Source organism: Narcine bancroftii, chromosome 3 (genome assembly GCF_036971445.1).
Source record: "Narcine bancroftii isolate sNarBan1 chromosome 3, sNarBan1.hap1, whole genome shotgun sequence".
NCBI lineage: Eukaryota > Metazoa > Chordata > Chondrichthyes > Torpediniformes > Narcinidae > Narcine > Narcine bancroftii.
Window position 1 is genome coordinate 342,273,469 of NC_091471.1, and position 15,900 is coordinate 342,289,368.

A 15,900-nucleotide genomic window follows, 5' to 3' on the forward strand; every position below is an offset into this window, starting at 1 on the left:
TGCTTTTTTGGGATGGATACGGTACAAGATTCTTTGCTTTTAAGCAAAGAATAAACTCAAAAATTCTAATTTCCAAATTAATAAATCAGCATCTTCCAAGCAAATGATTTATATCTCCAAAAGTACCAAATTCAACCATTAATTGCATTGCTCTGTTTGTTCAATTGATCACCATACCACTTGACTTCCTTTGATAGAAACTGCCAGGTGACCTGCATGGTTCATCACCCTCTGTTATGCTAATGTACCTACTAAAATGAAAACCTTGAATAAAACAAGGAATTGATGTCAAGTATCTCTGAAAAGACTGAAGCCTTGTATAATATGCCATTTTGTTTAGATAAACAAATACATTTGCCTAAATAACATATCAGAAATTAGAGTGAGAGTTATTAGTATAGTCTGACAGTGCCATTGTTCTTTGAGTCACTGGCAAACCCTCCACACTTTTGTTATTGTGGAATCGGCAATGGGATTTTTAATGATCAAACAGTTACTTCTGTTTTGCTGGCTGTATGGTAATTACGGTGATGTCCTGGGATATAGTGGAGCTGTTCCACTGTGTTGTGCCGACGAGAAGCAAAGGCATGTCGCTTAGCAGCAGTGTGATTCGTCTGATTTGTACTTAAGGTATTAGAGGAAGAGTTTGAGGCACTGGGATGCGAGTGCATTTTTGTCATCTTATAACGATCTAAGACGGGTGTAGATACAAAGACATCTGTGTGAGATTGAGACAAGACCCTGGACATGGCCTTCTCATGGAATGCAGAGCGTTTGAGGGACATAACTTTGTCCGGAGAGAGCAGTGGATCCTGGGACTGTAGGCGTTCAGCTGACAATAGTTGTTCATCGGATAGAATGCGCTCATAAGACATGATACATTCTTGAGGCACATCTCTCTCCGGAGACAGGACCCTGTCCTGTGACATGGCCCGCATTGGCCTTCTAGGCCTCTCTCTGTGGTTGCTGTGTTCCTGATTCATTTTGATAACGTGGAGAGGCAGAGTTCCTCTTGCTGCCAAGTCTGGAAGATGCCTTCTTTTCATGTAGTACTCATCCATTTCCTTCTCACCTGCAGGGATGATTTAGAAACACCCTTTAGATTGCCATCTAGAAAATATTTTATTTTTGAAAGATAGTATTAATCAAAATTAAGGTGCGATATTTCCAACTTTCAATTGGCCAATTCAATTTTTTAAATCTTCAGATTCCAGTTATATAAACTGAAGGTGAATAGTCAGAGACAGATATTTATTTAATCATCTCTTGATGTACAAGAGAAAGTAAAGTTATTAAGTTGTAGCATTTTCAATAGCAGTGAAAAATGCATAAAATCTCTTGACATAGTCCTAGTTTTTGGCAAATCCACCAACGATCCAGTTCTGAATTTGGTTAAATAAAGCAGCAGCCTTAATTGCAAATTTACGTTGAACTTTCAAATGGCAGGAGACAGAATGCTGCATGAAGCAATATCTATGGCATATATGACTCTATTCCTTTGTTCTAATGCAGCAATCATTTATGATTTCATTACTAGAAATGTGCAGAGATATTCATGCAGAGATATGTGCAACATGGAATGCATTCAATCATGGGAATGCATGAGGGGTAAATATTGACGTGAATATTTCCCACGAGCATAGGTGCAAATGAAGAAAAAAAACATAGCTGAAGCAGACAGGCATCAGTAGCATAATTGCAGCTCTTGAGGTTAGTACATTTCCCTCGACTCAGTTGTCAAACTTAAATGATGATTGGCTTTTTTTTTCCAGCAAAGCACCATTTCGATTCCCAGGATGATTGGTGTCAATCTTCCATGTTAAAACCCCATTTGTAATGCAAGGTGAACCAGACTTGCATTGCATGTGCCTGTTTATCCCCTCTGAGTAACGGAGCAGACTGAAATGCCATTTATTACAGATTGTAACTCATGCGAACGTGTCTTTATTTTAAGTCCTTCTGGCTCTCTTGGTGAATTTAAAACTTTACAATTAAGCCTCAGTTTGGAAAGTGGCACTGAATTTCCTTGTGGTTGCATAAGACTGGAAATTATAAAGTTACTTACATTATGCTAGTGTGCTCTCTCTCTTTGTATTTATTCTAAATTGAAGGCATCTTTCTTCTCATTTCGATTCATTTTAGTTCAATTTTGATTTAAGCTCACTGAAAAACAAACTTCTATTTGTTTTCTGAATATATTTTAAGATGTCCTTTTAACATGCCTTAATAGTTCACACTTTTAAGGTTCAGTTAAATTTCCATCATCAGTTTTTATGACTATTTTATTTAAACCTAAATAGTTGATGACTTCAGTAATCTTTATCTAGGTGATCTGTAATCATTCCTCTTTATTTTCTATTTATCTTCATATTATTCAAATTCTCCATGGCAATTATCTTTGTTTTATGTTGCATCTCATTTCCACTATGTTACATTTCTTTCTACTGCTTTTAAAATATTCCTCTTATTTTTAGATTGTTTATTGTTGATGTTACTGCAGTGGAATTTTTCTCCACAGCTTGGCTCGCACACTTGTTATTAGACTCCAAAGGTCTTATATTTCCAAATAGGCCGACTTTCATAAAAATCATTTTCGTAAAATCCTGAAATACCCAATTCTGTGAAATGGGCTTCGGGTGGCAGAGTGGACTCCATTCCGCCATAGTAAGAGATCCATATCTTGACTCGTCTTTCCCCAAGGGCCAGAAATCAGGGAACCATATCCTTTATCCCTTTAAATTTATAGGAAGGTTAGTTTATCCGAACCCTGAACAGCAGCAACCTCTGCTTCAGGAAGTAATATTGTGCGCTATTAACGAGCGGTCCAGCGGTCTGCTCCAAGTGGTCATGCTAAATTTGCCTTGCCACATCGGCAAGAATACTTAGCAGATCAGGCAACGTCTGTAGATAGAAAAATAGAGTTAACATACAAGATATAAAAATTTTGTGTGAGAACATAGCGTTTTCAACCCAAAATATTCATTCTGTTTCTCTTTCCATAGAAGCTGCCTGACCTGCTGTTTCTAGTATACCCTCCTTTTTTTATTTCTTATCTCCAGCATCTGCACTCTTTTTAAATTTCATAAGACATTTAATTTTATCTTCCACACTCAATCTACATTGTCTGCAGAACTTTACAATGGATGATAAAGCCTTAATCATCCATGAAGAGTGGATTGCTATGAAGTTGATAATGAGTGACAACTAGGACACTGAAAGACCAAAACACCAAGGAGTTGGTGGCATTTATAAATAAATTACCAGATCCTAGATCCTAGGTATGATGCAAAATAAAGTTGATGGAAAATTATGGGACACCTACTTAATCGTTTTAGTGAAGAATACTTGCTTATGTCAGATTTGACTGCAGATTCATAGGATGGCGGAAGGTGTGACAGACTCTGGTAGGACCTTGAGAAAGACAAGTCATATGGCTCGGTCGCAGAGGTAAGAATACTGTTCATCCGAGGTTTTTCTGTGAAGAGAGATTAGAAACCTTTTTAACATCTGTCATATGTTACTCAGTATTTTGTAAATCTATATCTAAATCTGTTTAAAGAACAATTTAAAATTCTTATTGTGACCTCTGTATAATTAAGATGGGTGCCACTTTTTGAAGACAATGACAAATACCAACCCTCACAAACCCAGATGGAATTCCCCTTCAGGATGAAGAATTGGAAATTGTTGAACAGGATTGTTATAGCATAACTTGAAATGCTAAGTAGAAAAAGACCTTATTCATTATGGTTGCAGTATTACAACAAAATGCTTCTACCACCAAGCCTGCCAACTAATAATTTATAATTTCTCATGAAAAGCATCCTGTTGTGTGGCAGGGTAACAGAGTTTGTAGCTCCAGGCAGCTGGGTCCAATCCTGACTTTGGGTCCTGACTGTGTGGAGTTTGCATGTTCTCCCTCTGAATGTATAGGTTTCCTCTGGATATTCTGGGTTACTCCCAAATCCCAAAGACATGCCGGATGGCAAGCTAATTGACCACTGAACATTTGGAGGTGAATGGCAGAGTTGATGTGAAGGTGGGGAGAAAATGTAGAAGGGAAAACTAATGGGAGAATGGAATCACTCAGACTGCCTGCTACTAGTGACTCAATGGACTGAATGGACTCCTTCTAATGTCATATGGAAATATGGAAAACAAAATCATGGAAAACCCCAGGAAATAGAAGGGGAAAATTTCCCTGGAAAATTCCTCCCTCCCACCCCCCAAAAGGTGATCAATAAGTAGTTTAGAAGTTCACTTGGAAAAGAAAAGAAAATAGGGTAGAAAGTCATCCTGGATTGAATGTCCAAGAAACACATTATAACCATAGAGACATACAGCATGGAAACAGGCCATTCAGAAACCACAGCTACTGAACTACACCTCATCACACCCTGTCACATGTCAGGATTACATTCCTTTCTCTCAATTCCTTCGACTCTGTTGCATCTGCACCCAGGATGAGGTCTTCTATGCCAGATCATCTGAGATGTCCTCCTTCTTCAAAAAACATGGTTTCTCCTCTACCACCATTAACTTGGCCCTCAACCACATATCCTCCTTACCTGCACATCTGCCCTGCCCTCTCCAACCCCAAACACAAGGGCAGGATTTCTCTTGTCCTTATCTACCATCCCACCAACCTCTGCATCCAACATATCATCCTCTGCCATTTCTGCCACTTACCATGTGACCCCACCACCAGATACATCTTCCCCTCTCCTCCACTCGCTGCCTTCTGCAGGGTTTGTGCCCTCCTCCCTTCCTACCAATCGCCCCTTGACACCTACTCCTATGACTGCAGGGGTGCTCCATTTGCACCCACCCCTCCTCTCTCACCATAATTCTGGGCCCCAAACAGTCCTTCAAGATGAAGCAAAACTTCACTTGTAAATCTGCAGGAATCATCAACTGAATCTGGTGGTCTTCTCTGCATCGGAGAAACTGGATGCTGACTGGGAGATCACTTCATCAAGCAACTCGGCTCTGTCCACTGCAATAGTGGGGATTTCACAGTGGCCATCCATTTCAATTCCCTGGCCCACATCTCTGTCCATGGTGTCATACACTGCCAGATTGAGACCACCCGCATATTCCATCTGGGTGCCTTCCAACTGGATTGGATGATTTCTCTGGTTTCCTTCAACATCCCCCCCACCACCACCACCATCTATTCCTATATCTCCTTTCCCATAGCTCTGTCTTTTTTCCCCTCTATCTCCTTTCCCACAGCTCTGATTTCACAGGCCAAAAACACAACCCCTCCCACATTTAAATCTCACTTTTTCTCTCTCCTGTCTTCCTATCCATACCCAATTAATACCTTTTGTCTGTTTCTCCTCCCCCACCCATTGTCCCCTTCTCCCCAGCCTTTTAATTTAGGTGCCTGTCTGCTTTTTACTCATGCCTTAGGCTCAAACCATCGGCTATATATCTCTACATCCTTAGAAAGCTGAGAGACCTGCTCAGCACCTCCAGCAGTTTTGTGACTTTCTTACCATGTTCAAACTGACCAGTTAGCTCCCATCTATTTTAATCCCATCTTCCAGCATTTGACCCTTCTAGGCCTATGTAGTTCAAATGCTCATCTAATCCCATTAAAAGATTAGGAGCTCTGCACTTCACTACTGTCTCAGGCAGTGGATCTCAGGTACCAACCACTCTTTGGGTGAACAAAGGTCTGCCTCTAAATCTCTTATCCTTCGCCCTAAATCTATGCTTCAGATTTATCTGCGACTCAGACGGAGACAATTTTCCTGCTGTCTCCACCATCTCTATCCCACATAATTTAATATTACCACAATCAAATTACTTCCTAACCTTCCCTGTTGCAGGGAAAATAGATATCAACTCTTCAGTCTTTCCTCATAACAGAAACACTCTGTGACAGGCTTCATCCTCGTGAATCTTCTCTGCTCTCTCCTGTGCTATCACAAATTTTCTGCAGTGTAGTGTGGCTATCTGATCAATGTTTTATGAAGTTGGAGTATAGCCTCTTTTATTCATTGGGCTGACTAATGAAGGCCAGCAGCCGTTATGCCTTTTTAACCATGTTATCTACCCGCACCACCACCTATAAAGATTTTTGAACATGTACGTGCGTCACAATCCACATTTCCATTGTGCTAATGGAACTTAATTTTGTAAGAGGAGTTAAATTGACATACAAACCCATGAAATACATCAGATTCAGAATCAGGTTTATTGTCATAAACGTGCATCATGAATTGTGTTATTTTGTGGCAACAGTATGGTACAGAACAAGATGGAAAATTATTATAAATTAAATTCTTAATTTTAATTATGATTAAAATAAAGTAGTGCAGAAAAGAGAAAAAAGTAAGGTAGTGTCTATAGACTGTCCATTCAGAAGTCTGATGGCAGAGAAGAAGCTGCTTTTGTATCACTGAGTGTGTGTTTTCAGGCTCCCGTACTTCCTCCCTGACTCTGGTGGTGATAAAAAAGGCATGACCTGGGTGGTGGTGATCCTTGATACTTTTTTGAGGCACTGACTCTTAAAGATGTCATCAATGGAGTGAAGACCAATGCCCACTGGCTGAGTTTACAACCCTCTGTAGTCGTTTCCTGTCCTATATATTGGCTGCTCCACAGCAGACAGTGATGCAACAAATGAGAATGCTCTCCACTGTACACCTGTAGAAATTTGCAAGTCTTTGGTGACATACCAAATCTCCTCAAATTCCTAAAGAAATATAGTCGCTGGTGTGCCTTTGGAATCAGAATCAGAATTTATTGTCATGAACAAGTCATGAAATTCAGTGTTTCACAGAAGCGTCAGAGAACAAACATTCATATTATAACAAAGTATAAATTTTTTTAAAAGCAGAGTATGAAAAGTGAGGCAGTGTCTTTGGTTCATTGATTATTGAGGAATCTGACAGCAGCGGACCTTGTGCCGCGAGTGCTCATCTTTAGGCTCCTGTACCTTTTTCCCTGATGGTAGCAGAGTGAAGAGGGTGTTGGTGGATAGAGGCTTGTTTTTTAAGACACCACGTCACGTAGACGTCCTCAATGGAGTGACGTCTGGTGCCTGTGATGTTGCAGGCCGAGTTAACAACCCTTTGGAGTTTATTCTTGTCCTGAGAGTTGGCTTCTCCATACCAGGCAGTGAGGCAACCAGCCAGATAAATTTCCAAGCGTTTTCAATGACATACCACCTTAAGTAATCCCTTATAATCATAGAGCACCTATAGCCTAGGGATTACTTAAGGTGGTATGTAAGTGGAAATAAAAAGTTTTTAAAAAACCACTGATTTAGACAGACCCATGAACAGGCAAGAAATGGATGGATATAGGTGTGTGCACGCACATAGGATTAGACCAGATTGGCCCACGTTATCTCCTCTGACCATGCTTCTGAAGGACCTGTTCCTGTGCTGCACTGCGCAATGATCAATGTTCTATGTACTTGTACATTTATAGCTTTGATTGACATATTTTTTTCCTTCAAGCAAAATATTCAATATAAATACCAACTGCAAGTTGAACTGTGAGCAACTAGTGCACTATCCATGTGTGAAGAATGCAGGGGATAATTTACATGAAGGAGTTGGTACAGCAGGTGCTTAATTGTGAAGCAATTCTAAGGACCTCTTCAATTACTAGATTAGATTGGATTAGCAAATTTCAAATCACCAAATGAACAAGAAAGGGGGCGTTGGAGCCTTGTGGACACTTCCTTCAAACAGATTGTTTAATCATTCGGTAACATAAAGCCAGTTTTGACATATAGCAAAATGTAAAGGTTCCATTATTGTCACATAATACTACATTTAGAATGTACTGTGCATGAAATTCTTTAACTTTGTCTACAGAGAGTTGCTACTTTGTCCAAAGCGCTTCAAAGAAATGCAGCCCCAGTGAGGGACGAACTCGTTTACATAACCGGTGCTCTAACCACTGAGCTATTGCAGCCTAATCTGTCCATTTTTATACTCTTTGTTTTACTTCAATACAGTGTAAATAATTAATGGACTGAAATCATTAATTAGTTATCTGGTCATAGATTCCTAATGCTAAGGCTTGCTTTACTTATACACAATAAACAAATTTAGCTTTCATGAATCTGTAAAGGAGATTTGTATTTTCAGGTAGAGAAGATCATGCCCCTCATCATCTTAATTTGATAATAATCTGCATATCATCTAGGAAGCTGACAAGCTGAGGAGAGAAATAAAGGAATGATTTCCCACACTGACAAATGAATGAGGTAGTCTATGATACAACAAAGCTCTAGACATACACATAAATTATAAATATTGCAAGTTCAGATATGGCAGTGTGCGAGTTCATGGTTTGTGAAGATCTCAAGATTGAGCGCATCTACAGCAGTTATCTCCAGTTTATATCTCTACTATATATATCCAATCCTGACCATTCAATTCCAAAGATCTTATCACTTCTTAATCAATTTGGTCAACTCTCAGGTTACAAATTGAATTTGTAGAAGAGTGAATTATTCCCTTTGGATCCTTCCCACTCTTTTGAGCCCTCTATCCCTTTAAAAAATATTAAAAAACAATTTAATTATCTAGGTACTACTATTACTAGAAAGATAACTAATATGGTTAAGGAAAATTTTCTTGCTCTATTGAATCATGTTAAGATCTTTATCTCAATGGTCTCCACTTTCAATGATATCAATAGGAAGGGTTAATATTATTAAGGTGAATATCCTGCCTAAGTTTTTGTATGTTTTTCAAGTTGTTCCAGTATTTTCTCCTAAATCTTTTTTTGATTCATTAAACTCACTTATCTCCTCTTTTATATGGAAAAATAAGCATCCCTGTTTGAAAAAAAATATTCCTTCAAAGTACTAAAAGAAATGGTGGGGGGTAGCATTACCTAATTTGAGACTTTATTACTGGTCAGTGAACATTAGATACAATCATTATTTGGATACATCATAATGGATATTCAGGTGGCCTAAAATGGATTGATTTAGAGATTAAATCCATTAAAACCACTCTCTTTTCTTAATAAGGAGTACATTTCTCTTTTTGGCTCCAAACTAACTGATAATTTGGTACTTAGACTTTTTTGTGTATTTGGTTCCAATTTAGAACTCTTTGGTCATTATAGATTTCTATTAATTAGTCCAATTTTACATACTTCCTTTTTTTAACCCTTTGTTTCAAGATATTGGATATACTCAATGGTCCAGGTTGAATATTCAATCCTTCTTGGACTTGTATATAGACCAAAATTTTGCCTCTTTTGAGCAACCATCTACCAAATTTAAATTACCTAATCAACATTTTTTCACAATTTACAAATTCTTAAGCTCTGTAAATATGAGGCTTCACCAAGACTTAGATTTTAATCCAATCTAGAAAGTATATAATTTTAGAACTAATCAGAAATGACTGCTTTTAGCCCTTTTAAAATATAGCAATAGTTTTTCATCTAACGTTAAGAAAGTTTGGGAACATGACTTTCAACAACTGTTTGCTGAAGATACATGAGAGTCTATTTTGGTAAAAATGTACATTCATCCTCTTTCTGTGCTAGACATTCCTTATTGCAATTTAAAGTAGTTCATAGGATCCACTATTCCAAAGTTCAATTAGCTAAATTTTACCCCAATATATCCTCTAAATGTTATAAATGTACAACTCAGGAAGGTATTTTGTATCTATGTCTTGGTAATGTCCCTCCCTTTGTAACTACTGGAAAGAGGTATTGTGATGGATTATATTTTATATTGTATATAGATATGTTTTTGGAGGAGATAGATTGTGGGGGTAGTGTAGGTTACAAACAAACACAAACACTTCACAAAATAGATCACATTTAAAATGCCGGAGCTCTGCTCAAGCCAGACAGTCCAGGCTCTGAGTGCCTTTGCAAAAACTTTGAAGAATACCTATAGAGAATTCACAAGTAGGTGTTAATTGTACATGCTGTGGAGTAATGGATTATTGTTTTGAAAGCAACAGATGAACAGTCAGTTTGTGGGGTTTGATATGAGGATACCCCACTCCTCAGAAAGGATTTAAGTGAGTATGGGGTTGCACAGGACCGACCCACCCTCTCAACATCTTCTCCCAGATCCAGTGACATGGTGAGGACCAAGATGGCTGGGGGAAGTTCTGTTGCAGTGAATGACCAGACCAAGCTTCAATGCAAGGGATGCCCTTTCTACGCTTCACGGCATGTGTTTGCTAGATGGCCGTTGACCCTATGAAAGGGTTTGTCCGCTCCTTTGACAGGTCTTGTTTTTCATCCTGGAGGATGTCTGGCCACCCTCCGCATCAAGCAAACCTGGTGGGGGAGCTGGGTTTAGTCAATGACCACCCAAACATGTGACAGGTAGTACTAGGTTACATGGTACCAGTAGCACTCAGACGAGTACTAGAGAGCAAAGCATGAAATGCCTCAGAACCAACAAAGGAGCAGGATATATTAAATATAGAATGCCCTCCATAATGTTTGGGACAAAGACACATTTTTCCCCCTTATTTCCCCCGATGCTCCACAATTTTAAATTTGTAATGAAACAATTTGCCTGTGGTTCAAGTGCACATTCCAGATTATTTCTATACATTTTGGTTTGACCATGTAGAAATGACACTCCATTTCAGGGTCATTTTGGGTCATTTGGCTTCACAGGTGTTTGTGATTACTCAGGTTCTGTTTAATTGCTTTATTGGTGCAGGAATAAGAGAACTAGGCTTGTTTCTCAGCCTTTGGAGTCTGCCGTTGCCAGTTTTCAAGATGATGACCAGTCGTGCCAATGAGTCAAAGAAGCCATTATGAGGCTGAAAAACAAGAATAAAACAGTAAGACTCATCACCTAAGGATTGCCAAAATCAACTGTTTGGAACATCATTATGAAGAAAGAGTGTACTGCTGAGCTCAGTAATCACAAAGGGTCTGGTAGGCCCAGGAAAACTTCTACTGTTAATGACAGAAGAATCCTCATCAAAATGAAGAGAAATCCACAAACACCAGTCCAACAGATCAGAAATACTCTTCAGGAGGCAGATGTGTCAATGACACAGAGAATTTCATGAACAGAAATGCAGAGGCTACACTACAAGATGCAAATCACAAGTTAGCCAGAGAAACAGGATGGGCAAGTTACAGTTTGTCAAGAGCTATTTAAAAGAATTGGAGAATTCTGGAAAATGGTCTTGTAGCAAGTTCAGAGTGATGGCCAGAACAAAGTATGGAGGCATAAAGGCCCAAGATCCAACGCATGCTACCTCATCCGTGAGACATGGTGTCAGGGGTGTTGTGGCCTGGACTGCCACAGGTACTGGAGCACTTATCTTTGTTGATGATAAAACTGCTGATAGCAGTAGCAAAGTGAATTCTGAGGAGTGTCAAAACATCTTATCTGCTCAAGTGTGAGCAAATGCCACCAAACTCATCAGACTATGCTTCATTCTACAGCAAGATAATGATATCAAACTTACTGCTAAAGCCACTGAGGAGTTTTTCAAAGCTAAAAATTGGAAAATTCGTGAATGGCCAAGCCAGTCTCCTGATCCAATTCCAATTAAGCATGCCTTCCATATGCTGAAGAGAAAACTTAAAGGGGACAATCTCCCAAAAGAAGCAGGAGATGAAAATGGCTGCAGTGGAGGCCTGACAGAGCATTACCAGAGAAGATATTCAGCACCTGGTGATGTGCATGAATCACAGACTTCAAGCTGTCATTGGATGCAAAGGAGATGCAACAAAGTACTAATCATGACTAATTTTATATACATACCATTGCTCAGTCCCAAATATTATGATGCCCTGAAATGGGGGAACTATGCATAAAAAAGTGCTGTAATTTCTACATGGTCAAACTAAAATGTACACAAATAACTTTTAATAAAATCTGGAATGTGCACTTGAATCACATGAAATGCTGAATTACAAATCTAAAACTGTTGAGCACAGGGGCAAATAAAGGAAAAAAAAGTGTCTGTCGCAAACATTATGGAAGGCACTGTATGATAAGATTTGGTGAGCTAATCTGACCTGATAATAATCAAGTTCAACCTAGTGTTCAAAGGAAGAAATGAGAAATAGCTGCAATTCCAAGGTACTAAATTCAGTTAAGGTTTTTTTTTAATTCAGTAGGACCAAGAGTGTCCACAGTAAACTGGAAAATCTGTTAAAACAATAAGATCGGTGAACAATGTTCAAGATAATTTAATGTGCTATAGAACCAGTTTAAAAGAGATGTGGTCAAAATGAAAACAAAACAGCCAAAAGCAACAAAATTATGTTGGTAATGTTTCAGCTCAGTAAGATTAAATATTAATTCTGTTTTTCCTACCTGAGATCTGTTAAATATTCTCTTTTTAATCCAGCAATAATTAGCTAACTCCAATGTAGCTTGAGATATTTAAGGATCAGTGAGGCATTAAATTTTAAAATTTTGAACTAGATCTATAGCACAGTAATAGGCTCTTTTGGTTCATGACGCCGTGGCCCCCAAATACATCAATTAATCTCCAAACCCCACATGGTTTTGAAAAGTGAGAGGAAAGGTACGCAGATACGGGGAGAACATACAAACTCCTTACCTTGAAGAAGGGCTCAGGCCCGAAATGTCGGTAATATATCTTTACCTCCTATGAATGCAGAGAGACTGGCTGAGATCCTCCAGCATTTCTGTGTTTTGACTACAATCACAGCATTAGCAGACTTCCGTGTTTCAATCCTTATGGACAACACCGGATTCATAATGGCACTGTAACAGCATTGCACTAACCATTATGCTATCGGTGCCTCGCAATATATAATTTGAAAGTCCTCTGTTAAAATAGTGAATAGGATAATACGTTTCTCATCCGATTTCTTGAAATCTCTTAAAATTTAGAAGAATTTGAAAAAAAATGCTTGTCTTGTATAATATAGATTCTCCATTTTCAAATGATATTCGGCCCTACATTCAATTTTTTTTTTAAAATGGGTATCAGCTATTTAAATTCAGTATCATTCACACTGTGAAAATCTCAGAAAATAACTGTTTTATGAGACAAATTCTGCTTCCAGATAATATTGACTCATTCAATCACAAATGAATCATTAAAAAATACAATTGGAATTCACTTAAATTGTAAGCAGACACCAGAGCAGTAGAACAACCCACTCATCTGTACCCACCTATGCAACTGGATCCTTGACTTTCTCATCAGAAAAGCACTACAAATTGGAAACAACGTCTCCTCCTCACTGATTGTCAACACAGGCGCCACCCCAAGGATGCGAGCTTAGCCCACTGCCCTACTCGTTATACACCCATGAATGTGTGGCCAGGCACAATTCCAATGCCATCTACAAGTTTGCCGATGACACCATAGTTGTCAACAATGAGGAAGCATACAGGAGGGAGTTAGATCAGCTCGTTGAATGGGGTAACGAAACCAACCTTTCACTCAATATCAGCAAAACCAAGGAGATGATTGTGGACTTCAGGAGGACATTAGAGGATCATGACCCAGTCCTCATTGAGGACTCAGTAGTGGAGAGGGTCAAGAACTTCAAATTTCTGGGTGTCAACATCTCTGAGGATCTGTCCTGGAGACTCCATGTTGATGCAATCACCAAGAAGGCTCCCCAGTGGCTATATTTTGTGAGGTGTCTGAGGACAATATCCAAGTCCTAGACTGATAGGTAAAATGCCACACAAGTACCAAACAATGGCGATATCTAACAAAAAAAACTCCTGCTGTCACCCCTTGACATTCAATGGCATTACCTTCACTGAATCCATTGCTATCAGTATTATGGGGGTTACCACATACCAGAAACTGAACTGGCAGGCGCTGTCAAGAGCGGGTCAAAGGCTAAAAATCCTAAGGCATCCTCCTAAATCCCCAATGTCAATCTATATCTACGTGGCTTTGGAAAGTTGTTGGCAATGCTGGAGCCACTATAGATAGGGAGCAGAGATGCAACACTCCTGGGGAGGGGGGTCCAGCTGCCTAGTCAACTGCCGTTGGCTCCGCATGGCTTTGAATGCCCCATTGAGGGAGCCGATGGTGGTTTTAGTTGATATCCTGTGACCGTGGGTCTGCGCCCAAGATGATGGCGCCTATTACTCGGCAGCAGTCAACAGAGGCTGCGGACTTCCGTGAAGCGGAGGACACCAGACGATCATGCCCCTTTCTGAGAAGGAGAAACAGAGGAGACGTCCCGTGGGGCCGGAGACCACGGCGGCGGACCAGTGAGGGGGCTCTGTGGCTAAGGGATCAGTGCACGAGGCGGGTTGCTTGCGACTCGAGGCGAAGAACCCGTGGAAGCTGTTGGCTGCTGGAGACCACTGTTGGGAGACTCGCGCCAGGCTGGAGTCTGGCTCAGACTGGCTGGAGGGGTACCAGGACAGCACCTTCCAAACTCAACACCCCCACCAGCGAGAAGAACAAGGGTGGCCAACGAATGAGATCACCACTACTGTATTTGGAAGCCACACGCCACAATATATCAGCCTCTCTTCACCAACACTGGGTCAAAATCCTGGAACTCCTTCCTGAACAGCATTGTGGGCATACCCATAGCTCAAGACTGTGGTGCTGTAGTTCAAGAAGGTAGTAGATCAATACCTGCTCATGGCAATTAGAGATAGGAAATTAAATGCTGGGTGAGCCTGTGAAGCCCACATCCTTTGAAAGAATTTTTAAAATGTCAGAACATATGCTGATTCAGATAAAAAGTCTTCACAAATAAAATCCCATCGATAAGTGCACTGCACCAAAGAAAAACATATTTAAAAGTAATTTTGAAGCTTCAGATTCATACCTCATATTTCTTTATAACATAGTTGGAGGGCATTTGGCCCATCATGTCTACGGTAGTTCTCAGGGCATTCCCATCATTCCTATGCCCCTCCTTAAGTCACTGTAAACCATTCTCGTTCACATGTCCACCAATTCTCCCCGATTCCCACACCACCCACTTGCACTGTGAGTAACTTTACAATAATCAATTCACTTACCAACCAGCATGAATTTGAGATGCAGGGCAAATCGTCATGATTACAGGGTGATCGCACAAGGCACTTTCAAGCAGGGAAGACACCCATCTGTAAAGGCAGAGGTTTTTTGCCCTTATGCCTGAAGACGTAACTTTCTGAATGCACCATGGCCAGCTTCGAGGCGCTGATTACAACCCTTCTCGGGGAATGATTATCAACGGAGCGCTGAACTCCACCACCTACCTGAATGTACAGCCGCTGCAAGCAGATGGTTAGGGGCAGGCTGATGATGCCGTCAGCCTGTAACCCATCTCTCCACTCACTCTTCTACCCCCCATGACCCCCTCAAGGCAGGGGCAGTGAGTGGGAGCTTTCAGCGGAGGATGTCAGGGCAGCAGGAGCTGTTGGGGTCAGCAGGGCAGCAGGGGCCAGCTGTGCAGCGTGAGCCATCGGGGGGTGGCCAGTGCAGGCTGAGACAGCCACACCAGGCCGCTTCAGTCTTCGTGGCCACTCTCTGCGGCTCAAAATGTGGCAGAGCAATAGCCGTCTTCCCTACTCATAATCCCCCACGCAGCTTGAACTGTTCTGGGAACCACAGAGCAGTTCCAGTGAGGGATTATGGCTAAGGAAGAAGGCCATTGCTCTGCCACGATTTTATGACAAGTGGCGCTATGGCACCAGTTGCCCCGCCTCCATCGGCTCCGGAGGGCACTACGAGGCACCTCTCGATATGAATGGGATGCTGGAGCAGCCTTTTACGCCTGCTGTCCGAAAGGTAAGTTTTAAGTTTTAGATCCACTCTTGTAGCCAGCCTCCAGGCAGAGGCCTGACATGAAATGGTCCACAGACACTACAGAGTTCAGGATTGAACTGGGATTGTTAGAGCAGTGAGGCAAAGAACACGACCTTCAGCACCTACTGTGCTGTTTGCCACCATTAATGAAGATCCCAAATGT

At 40.6% G+C, this 15,900-nt stretch overlaps 1 protein-coding gene across 1 annotated transcript in view; it reads right to left on the minus strand.

The window, feature by feature from the left end:
* Positions 1-485: 485 nt before the first annotated feature.
* Positions 486-15,900, minus strand: part of LOC138759309 (protein shisa-6-like) — a 434,403-nt gene continuing 418,988 nt past the window's right edge. The window contains exons 6-7 of the mRNA XM_069929517.1: positions 3,323-3,475; positions 486-1,072 (exon numbers count right to left, since the gene is read on the minus strand). Of these exons, the coding sequence (XP_069785618.1) occupies positions 486-1,072; positions 3,323-3,475 (740 nt within the window). The remainder of the gene's footprint in view (positions 1,073-3,322; positions 3,476-15,900) is intronic.